This window comes from Aspergillus niger, assembly GCF_000002855.4.
Source record: "Aspergillus niger supercontig An02".
NCBI lineage: Eukaryota > Fungi > Ascomycota > Eurotiomycetes > Eurotiales > Aspergillaceae > Aspergillus > Aspergillus niger.
In genome coordinates this window covers 1,845,111-1,855,306 of record NT_166519.1, presented here as the reverse complement: position 1 = coordinate 1,855,306, position 10,196 = coordinate 1,845,111, and the positions used below count along the sequence as shown (strand labels likewise).

Sequence of the window (10,196 nt, the reverse complement as noted above, 5' to 3'; positions counted from 1 at the left end):
CGTCGGCGATCGCGGACTTCTGGCTTGGTTTCGACCGGTGCTCAAGGCCCTTCTGCTCCAGCCATATCGACCAGCAATGCGTTAGCGATGCTCAAGCCACCTCCTGACGATGCCAAACCTGGAAGCGAGGATATGCCATGGTTGCGTCTGACTGAGTGGGAAATGACGAAACTGCGGAAGAAGATGAAGAAGAATGCCGTTTGGCAACCCAGCGAGGTCATGATTCATCGCGAGCTGGCCTTGCGCGGCCGCGGCTGGGAGGCTTACCGAGCGGCGAAAGCTCAGGCTGAGGCCACTGGTGCTGAATTCTTGGACTGTGACGACATCATGAACACGTACGTTCCGGGCAAGCTGACCAAACGCAGCGAAGCCACCGGCGACACTGAGGGCACATTCGAGACTAAGCTTAGCAACCGTGGCATGAAGCTGAATGAGGCCAAGAAGCTTAAACGGGAGAACCAGGCCCGAGAGCAGGCGGCAGCTGCAGCCGCAGCCGCCGCCGCCGCAGCAGCACAAGAACAAACAGCCAAAGATGGAGTCCAGCCAGGAGTGGCTCCCACTGATGTACCCACAGCTAGTGTCCCAGAAGTTTCAGCTGTGAGCAAGCCCACTCGTGCAGGGAAAAAGAGGAAACTCGAAGAGGTGACACCCCCAGAGGTTCCCCCCATTCCTTCAGCTCCCGTCCCCTCCACATCTTCTGCCCCCTCTGCTTCCGCTGCCCCCTCTACGTCTGATGGTCCCCCCACTGTTGAGCCCTCTGCACCCGACGGTCCCTCTCCTTCTGCACCCTCTGTTCCTACTACTGCCACCTCCGCTGCTTCCCCTGTTCCTACTGCCCCCGCTGTCTCCGCTGCTCCTACCGCGCCTGTGGAAATTGAAACCCGTCCTTCGCTGCGAAGCGCGACTAAACGCCGCCGAACTAGCAAAGGATCCCCCACACCCGTTGATCCAAACATCGCCAATCCTGAATTATCTACAAAAGCAGCACCAGCTCCTACAGCTGTAGAAACCTCCGAGTCGCAGAAGCCTTCCTTACCGTCGTCTCCAACTGGATCCAAGCGCGCTATCGCACAACCTACGATCTCAGCCGTAAAAGCGGCGACGCCAACCCCCCCGGTTACCCGCCCCCCCTCTCGCCGCTCGGCTGCTCTATCATTAGAGCCAACCACCAATGCCAGCGTCGTTGCACCTTCTACTAAACGCGAGCTCCGTCAGAAAAGCGCCACACCTGCTCGGAAGACTCCTGTGCCAGAAACCGCTCGAGCTGCCAGTGTGAGTGCTCCCAACCGCAGGCGTAAACGCCCCGCTCCAGGTCCTGTATCTTCAGGCCAAGACGGTGGTGCAGCGGTAAGCTACGGTCGCCGCAAAGCGAAGCCCGGGAAGAAGCGGATTGGGACGCGTGAGGTTGGCCTGAAAGATGGAACCCTGGCACGTGAGGACATTCGAATCGACGAGGATGGAGTACTGGAAGAGATCGACCCGAACGAACCACGGTATTGTCTATGTGGAGACGTGAGTTTCGGGACGATGATCTGCTGTGAAAATCAAGAGGTATGTGTTCTATATTTCTGCGTTGTATGGCGCCTCTAACATGAGTAGTGCGACCGAGAATGGTTTCATCTTGACTGTGTCGGGCTGTCTGAGGTACCAAGTCGCACGGCGAAGTGGTACTGTCCGGATTGTCGGGTTAAGTTTAACAAGGGTGCAGACGGAATTGTCAAGAACAATCCGCGGAGATAAAGCTATACCATACTGACTGCACAAATTTTCTGATTCTGAGTGGGTGGTGAATATTCATGAGACCACGATTAGGCGCTTGGGCAAATTGTTGCATAGGGCTTGATTTTGATCTCTGATTCGTTCTATTGATTGCAGCGTGGCGAAGATTTCATGGAGTAAAACACCCTTTGTTGGCTAATTTCATTCATCATAAGAGCTAATTCGGGTGATGGCGCTACACTGAGAGTATAACGCATTTAATAACTATTTGTCACACTCGTACGTGGATGATGGAATTCACGGTGCATGCTTATCGTCCAATACCTATCTGGTCAGCTGGCTGGTGTTTATTGAGCTCATGTAGAACCAGTATACCAAGTGGGACATGGTATTTCCAACAATAGGTTTAGTTAGGATTCTATGGAAGACCAGTGGCAACTTGCACTGGAAGAGCGTTAGTATTTGCGTTCAGCCATTCCAATATCCCTGACTTGTACGTGAAAGGAAAAAGTCAGACGTATGAATATTCGTTCATGCAAGGAGTGCCATACAAACAGATCATCACTTGCGCAGCAAGACAAAAAAAAAAAGAAGAAGAAAAGTTACGGAAAGCCCGTCTCATTGAGCCTCTACGAATAACAAGTGAGAGTAGTCTTCCAACCTTCATCCTCATACTTACCTCCCCTCCCACCGCAGTACCATGTCATCACCGCCACCATCCTACGACCTATCCATCCAAATCTTCGGCCCAGGCGAAGACCCTCACCACCGATCTCATTGGGGCTTTTTGATAGCTAGGCCCTCATCACCAACCGGCGACCTTCTCCACGTCCAAGTCATCGACCTTGACAAACTCTGGTACCAGTTTGAAGCGAGGATAAACACCCCGTTGCGCACCATGGAGACCATGATGCAGGCGGTCGGGAAAGTCAAGCTTGCGACTCTTGGCAGTGAGCAGCAGCGGCAACAGGCTATCGAGTTTATCACGGCTTCGCCTACGCCGAGGGATGGGAGGAAGAGATGTCAGGATTGGGTGTTTGATACGTTGTTGTCGTTGGAAGTGGAGGAGGTGGTGCCGGCTGGGACGTGCCATTTCTGGGAAGGGTTGGTGGGGAGGTCGGCGGCGGAGGTGAGGGAGAGATCTGGGGTTGAGTGGGCTGGTGTGTAGTAGTAATTACTGTAGGTGTTGGAGAGAGGGTGTGTAATGGGGGATTGGAATTCCGATCTGTTCTTCATGTTACGAGATAGGGGGTTCTGCTTCTTCTGTTTGCATTGTGTAGGTGCAGTTTCTAAAGTAGCTGCTCAATCTACGAAGATCAGTAAATGATAATATGTATTGAAATATGTTTTGGACTTCTTCCAAAATCAAGGATGATGGGCGGCTGTAGTGTCGTGCCGAAGCGAGCTCTACAGTCCTATTGTTGCAGTAATCGTAGGATTTATCCACGCCGATGTGCTCCGGGCTCTCAGAACCAATATCCGTGCTCGAATCGGTGCGGTTTGTCCACCAACCAGCATGTCTTTATCCGGAATGTAGCGTGGGGGTTACCATACTTCGGTCTATCAACAACCCGCCCAAGTCGGACTTCGCTCCGAACGCCGACCCCACTGATTTCAGTTCTACTGCAGATACACACACGCCTCGGAAACCCTTCTATTCACAAGTCATAATCTATATGATACAATGGACTAAGCAATATCCGGCAACGACTTCTCAACCTCCATGGCATCCTTGATCTTCTCAGCCACCGCCTCCGCCTGCTCGGCACTCAAGCGAGCCAACGGGCGACGCGGGAATCCACCATATCCATAGTAGCTCTGAATTGCACTCTTCGTACCGGGGATAGCCGCCTTAGTGAGGACCCAGTCAGCCCTACTCAACAACTCCTGAGCCTCCATAGCCTCCGTGAAGCGACCCGCGCTCCAGAGGTTGAAGATCTGCACACACAGCTTGGGGATGACATTCGCGCCACCCGCCAGGATCGCGGAACCTCCGGACGCCAGCGTCTGCAGGGAGAAATCTGCAATACCTCCGAACGCAACGTATGGGTGGTTTGCCTCCGTCTTTGTGCTGGGGAACTTGCGCTGCGCCGGAGCCAATGGCGAAGGAGGGGTAATGGCGTGCAGGGCGGAAGCAACACGGGTCAACTTGCCGGTGTTGGCGCAAGTGAACTTCGTGCCTACGATGTTGGGGTGCTGAGAGATGCGGATGATGAGGTCGGAGTCCATGTCAATTCCTGCCACGGCACCGGGGTAGTTGTAGAGGATGAGAGGGATGGGGGAACCATCGGCGACGCTGGTGAAGAATTCATAGAGGGTTTGGTCGTTGCCGGTGGCGTAGCGGTAGTAGCTGGGGGGAACGATCAGGGCATATTCAGCTCCGGCTTCGTAGGATTCCTTGCAGAGCTCGATGGTGCCGCGAATGGATTGTTCGCTGGCTCCTGCGATGACGGGGACGTTGGAGAAGCCGGCTTCAACGAGTGCGGAGCGGGTCTCGTTGATCACGGTCTTGCGCTCTGCCCGGGTGAGGTGTACGGCTTCGCCGTTGGAGCCCATGCAGACGAGACCGACGAGACCGGCTTTTGCGAGGCGAACGGCGTGCTTGCGAATGGTAGGGACGTCAAGGTCTTCGGTCGAAGGGTCGAAGAAAGTCATGGTTGGAGCGTAGACTCCGGGGCGGAGCGGGGTAAAAGGCATTCTTTGATCTGCTGTTAGTTTTGGGCTTGGGTTCAGGGGGTGTGGTAGATGTACTTGACTGATCTGTAGAGTATATGTGTCTATAACTTTCAATTAATGGGATATGTGTGTTGCGAAGCTGTAGTTGGCGTTGTGCATCACTCGATGGACTTATATAGTAGACCACCCCTCATGTTTACCCCGCGTGCCCTGCCGTACCGTTTCGGTACCATCCCACGTCTCCACCGTTTCGGACAAATTTATCCACCAATCAGAATGAGCTTGCAGCAAACTTGCCACTTTTGTCCGTATCAAACGCCGACAGCAGCTGTCATACAGTAAGAAAAGTACTAACAGGGCTGCATGTGAACTATGTGAAGAGCGAATTTTGAGGGGCATTATAGTAGCACCAATTCAAAGCAACTTGTAAGTTACTGTTAGACACAATGGACATCGAATGGACTGTATCGCGCCCTGTATATCTTCCACCATTGATGCAATCCCATACCATTTTATAGCTCAACCAGCCATCGGCTAATGACCCCGCAAAACCCGGTCCAGCAGGATTTCTTATATGACCGCCAACCCACTGAGCGACCAGATTATTTCCTTCTTTCTTGTCATATTCTTCCCCTCTTAATATCTTTTCTTAGTTAAATTTACACCACAGCAATCACAATGGCTCCCCCAGCTGTGTTGATGGTACGTCCTCCCTTCCGTTCATCGCATATTCCCCACTAACCAGCAAACCAGGTAGGAACAGGCGAGTACACGACCGGCTACGTCGGTGGTACAGCCTCGACCTCCGACAAGAAAGTGGGTGTCGTGGGCCTAACGCTCTTCGACTTGCGTCGTCGCGGCAAAGTTGGCGATTTGAGCATGGTGGGCGTATCTGGATCCAAATTCCCTGGAATCCGTAAGCCACACCCTCGTTTCCCTTCGTACTCAGCAATTCGCCAAAACTGACCGAGAGAAACCAAGGCGCACACTTGCAGAAGAATATCTCCGAAGTCTACAACGGCCTTGATGTCTCCTTCACCTCCTTTCCCGCCGACAACACCTCCGACCCAGAAGCCTACAAAGCTGCCATTGACGCCCTTCCCGCCGGCTCTGCAATCACCATTTTCACACCCGACCCCACCCATTACCCTATCGCTCTGTACGCCATTCAGCGCAAGATCCACGTTCTCATCACTAAGCCCGCGACCAAGCTCCTCTCTGACCACCTCGATTTGCTCGCTGAGTCTCGCAAGCACAATGTAGTTGTGTACATTGAACACCACAAGCGCTTCGACCCGGCCTACAGTGACGCCCGCGCTAAGGCTGCCAAGCTTGGTGACTTCAACTACTTTTACAGCTACATGAGTCAGCCCAAGAGCCAGCTGGAGACGTTCAAGGCCTGGGCTGGTAAGGACTCGGATATCTCTTATTATTTGAACAGCCACCACGTGGATGTTAATGAGAGCATGGTGCCGGACTATGTCCCCGTGAAGGTGACGGCTAGTGCAGCGACGGGAACTGCTGTCGAGCTGGGCTGTGCCCATGAGACGGAGGACACGATTACTCTACTTGTGGAATGGAAGAAGAAGGATGGATCAAGAATGGCTACGGGTGTTTACACATCTAGTTGGACCGCACCACAGAGGGCCGGTGTACACTCTAACCAGTACTTCCATTGTAGGTCGCTTCTCGGGGTCGATGTTGTTGGCTCATAGAGTGAATGATGCTAACAAGTGCAGATATGGGCTCGAAGGGTGAAATCCGTGTCAATCAGGCGAAGCGTGGCTATGATGTTGCCGAGGATGAGGCTGGATTGTCTTGGATTAACCCGTACGTTTCTAATTCCCTCGGCGTTGGCTTGGATTTCACGCTTACTAATAGTTGCGCAGGTTCTATATGAAGTACGCACCAGACGAGGAGGGTAACTTCGGTGGTCAGACGGGCTACGGATACATCAGTTTCGAGAAGTTCATTGATGCCGTTACGGCTGTTAATGAGGGGCGGTTGACGCTCGATCAGCTGGATGCCAGGCCGATCCCGACGCTGAAGAACACTATTGCCACGACGGCAATCCTGCATGCAGGACGCATTTCCTTGGATGAGAAGCGGTCGGTGGAGATCGTGACCGAGGATGGAAAGTGGGAGCTGAAGTAGATACCTTAGAGAAGCTTGTATGTAATTACTTTGTTATGTATGGCTGTATGACCGTTTATGATTCTGGTCCATCTGTTGCGGTGAACATGCAGGTTTGCGACAACTGTTCCTCAAAGCTTAATGCTGCAGCTGTGCTGACCCCTTGGCCTTGAGTATTGACAAAGGGGCTTTGAACATGGTCGAATAGCCCTGTTCGAAGGGGTTCATTATCCCCGGTTATAAGATTCTCTTTGTTCAGGCGGCAGTGATTGAGGCTGTGGCCCGGAAAGTCGCACAGACATACGCTACGACTAAGCACTAACTCAGTGAGTGCATCACTCAGACAAGTTTCAATCACAACAGAGTATTAGAACTTCCAATGTGCCTACTCCGCAACGGCCGATCACACAAGGCATAATTGCATTGTGGTTGACAGCGGATTCCTGCCTGGCCAACTGGCACTGACAAAGTGGGCCAGACCGTGAAGGATTGGCAACCCCACGGGGGCGGGAAGGAGATGGAGATGGGATGGAGTCGATCCCTGAGCCGAGACAACAAGACAAAGGGGTTCGTCTTGGTTCTCGGCATGCACAGACGGAGAATGGGTAAATATAGAATTAGACCTTGGACATCTCCTACAAGCATTGATACCCTGATGTAGGAGTGACTCCTCCCCATCCGCTACAGAGAAGATACCTGTTAATGCCTGAACAGAACTTCTTCGCTGAGACGTGTATGGTATGTAGGAGACCAAACATCTTTTCATCAGGCATCCACCTGAATGCCAGACCCCCTAAAATCAAGTCCAATCCTATTCTGCCATCCGAGCCATGTGAGCCTTACGGATGCCCTAATTGACAGGGGCGAACAATGGCCATCACAAAGGAAAAATATCCGCGGCACACTTCTTTTAATGGTTTAAAACTTAGCAGAAATTGAAGCCCGCCACCAGTCAGCCTGGGAGAGCCAATCAAGGGTCTGGACTGGGTCGGGGCTGATCGGGCTGGGGGGCAAAAGAGGCTCACCGCCCGGGCGGCGGGCCTCCCTTTTCTCTCGCCCGATCCCATGCCTCCAGCTTTTAATTAAGATTTGTTGGCAGTAGTGTTGTTTTTTCTTTTTCATGCAGTCGCTAGGTCTTGGGGTTTAATTCTTCTGGGTTGTTTCTTCTACACTCGATTCTCTGACACTTTCTTTCCTTTCTACTCTTCTCTCTTTTCGTTGCTCGCACCCATCCTTCTCTCGCACCCCTCTTGCACTCTTTTGTTTTTTGGTTAACTATTCTCGATTTATCTATCAGACTCGCCCGGGCGGTTGGTGTTCGTTATCAGGAGTTCTTGTTGATCACATCGGTCTTTTCCTTGGTCACTCGAGCTGCTAGCCTGTCGATTTTTCCCCTTACCTACGCCATTCAGCCTCTCGATACCGCCTTATATCCCCTATTGACGCATCACATATTTCTTCCTTGACCAGCAGCGTTACCCTTGCGTCTGACCCCTGAGGGTGTGTCTCAGCCGCGCTAAGGGAATTAACTCGATTCCTATACTATAACAATCTACCGAGAACGCTCTGTCCTAAGTGTCCCCCGCGTGGCTGGCCTTAATTGAGATTGTCACTGTGACATCGATCGCCGTCATGGCTCCACGAGATTCTAGCACTATTACGTCCCGTCGACGCCCCTCTTTCTCCCTCCGCACTCGGCCTCGAACTGCTACGACCTCAACCGCTCATACAACCGGATTGGAACATGACGTGTGGCACGGGCTGTCTGTGGTGGATTCGGGAGATGATGATGACGGCCAGGTCGTGGAGGATATGAACCATTTTCCAGAGCCTGTCCCTAGGTGCCGTGAAGCCAAGAGCTTCTCTAGCTTACGCCATCCCGTGGACGGTCTGCGAGCTCTGGGTCGTCGCCTCTCGGTGACGCTCCGCAACAAGTCGTCCAGGCATTCTGTTCATCCTCAACCAGAAACCATGAGAAATTCCTGGTGCAATGAAACTAGCATTAATCGTCGACCATCCCTGGAAAGCATCTCCGCGCTGCACGGTTTCTACGCCCATGCTGGCGCCCCTGTTCCTGGAAATGGCCTGGAGCCACCTGTTTTCTCGAATGACATTTATGCGGGAGCGGCAGCTCGCGCTGCAGCTGCAGCTCAGAATGAGCTGGCAAGAGCTCTGCGGGACAGTATCAAGCTCTCGGATGCGAGATTGACTCAAGACTCGGAAAGTGGCATTGGAATCGATCTACGCGATCGCTCAGAGCTATCTGACCCAGCCCTGGCTATAGTACGGATTGATCCTGTTGGCTGCCTTCCTCCTGAGGTCATGTCACAAGTGTTCTCCTACCTCGATCCCGAGTCCCTTATGCAGTCTGAGCTGGTTTCTCGTGCTTGGAGTGAGCAGGCATCCTCCCGGCACATCTGGCGGCACGTGTTCCGCCATACTTACGGACAACACCCTAGCGGGCTCCCTTTCAAGAAGAGACAATCTGCTGGTTTGGGTAAGACTCATCCCAAGCAGGATTGGAAGCGGATGTTCCTGGTTCGCCGTGCTTTGGAACATCGGTGGAAGGAAGGAAAGGCTGCTGCTATCTACCTTCATGGCCACAAGGACAGTGTCTACTGTGCGCAATTTGATGAGTAAGTTACTCGTTGGTAAACATATGCATATAAGCTTTTTCTAATCATTCCCCAGGGACAAAATCATCACTGGCTCTCGCGATCGAACCATTCGTGTATGGGACGCTCATTACCCTTGGCCATGCCGAAAGATCATTGGCCCTCCCCCGGGCGATGTATCCGGTATTGGTCCGGTCAATAACCCGGCGCAACAATCAGCCGGAAAGCCGCCCTTCTTGACCATCTGCCCCCCGCCGACGCGCTCTGCGGGGATCATGGCTCCCATTGAGCACAGCGCAGACTATCACAGTGCTTCCATTCTCTGCCTCCAGTTTGACGAAGAAATCATGGTCACCGGTTCGTCTGATTTTACCTGCATTGTGTGGGATATCAAGAACGACTACAAGCCGATTCGTCGCCTTGTGGGCCATCAGGCAGGAGTGCTGGATGTCTGCTTTGATGACCGTTACATTGTGTCCTGCTCCAAAGACACTACAATCTGTGTGTGGGATCGGCACACAGGGGCCTTGGTGAAGAAACTCCTTGGCCACAGAGGTCCAGTGAACGCTGTTCAGCTGCGGGGAGATCTTGTCGTTTCTGCAAGCGGGGACGGTGTCGCCAAGCTCTGGAACATCACTTCTGGCCTTTGTGTGAAGGAGTTTCCCAGCAAGGACCGTGGGCTGGCATGTGTCGAATTCAGCGATGATGCTCGAACCATTCTCACTGGCGGCAACGATCAAGTGATCTATCAGTTTGACGCCAATACTGGCGACATGGTCAATGAGCTCAAGGGCCACGCGGGCTTGGTTCGCTCCTTGCACCTCGACAGTATGAATCAAAGAATCGTCAGTGGTAGTTATGACATGAGTGTCAAAGTATTCGATGCTCAAAGTGGCGAGCTATCCATTGACCTTCCGGGCTGGACAACGAGCTGGATGCTCAGCGTCAAGTCCGATTATCGGCGCATTGTGGCTACCAGCCAAGACTCTCGCGCTGTCATAATGGATTTTGGATACGGACTAGATGGCATAGACTTGCTGAAAGAGTAATATA

The 10,196-nt window shown here is 52.7% G+C and overlaps 4 protein-coding genes across 4 annotated transcripts; 3 read left to right on the top strand and 1 right to left on the bottom strand.

Annotated features, from left to right (window-relative positions):
- An02g07730 (uncharacterized protein) lies at positions 1-1,740 on the top strand (the record flags this gene model as incomplete). The annotated part of the gene is made up of 3 exons (XM_059746423.1): positions 1-335; positions 366-1,551; positions 1,600-1,740. Coding segments are annotated over 3 exons (1,662 nt in total), but the record flags the coding sequence as incomplete, so codon positions are not given.
- Positions 1,741-3,408: 1,668 nt separating this feature from the next.
- Positions 3,409-4,374, bottom strand: An02g07720 (uncharacterized protein; the record flags this gene model as incomplete). The annotated part of the gene is made up of 1 exon (XM_001399868.3): positions 3,409-4,374. One exon carries the CDS (start codon positions 4,372-4,374, stop codon positions 3,409-3,411), a length of 966 nt encoding a protein of 321 aa, XP_001399905.3.
- Positions 4,375-5,073: 699 nt separating this feature from the next.
- An02g07710 (uncharacterized protein) lies at positions 5,074-6,549 on the top strand (the record flags this gene model as incomplete). The annotated part of the gene is made up of 5 exons (XM_059746421.1): positions 5,074-5,097; positions 5,149-5,277; positions 5,391-6,072; positions 6,135-6,225; positions 6,285-6,549. 5 exons carry the CDS (start codon positions 5,074-5,076, stop codon positions 6,547-6,549), a joined length of 1,191 nt encoding a protein of 396 aa, XP_059600020.1.
- Positions 6,550-8,160: 1,611 nt separating this feature from the next.
- On the top strand, positions 8,161-10,192 carry An02g07700 (uncharacterized protein; the record flags this gene model as incomplete). Its single annotated transcript, XM_059746420.1, has 3 exons — positions 8,161-9,164; positions 9,220-9,326; positions 9,444-10,192. The coding sequence occupies 3 exons, from the start codon at positions 8,161-8,163 to the stop codon at positions 10,190-10,192; spliced, it is 1,860 nt and encodes a 619-aa protein (XP_059600019.1).
- Positions 10,193-10,196: the final 4 nt, after the last annotated feature.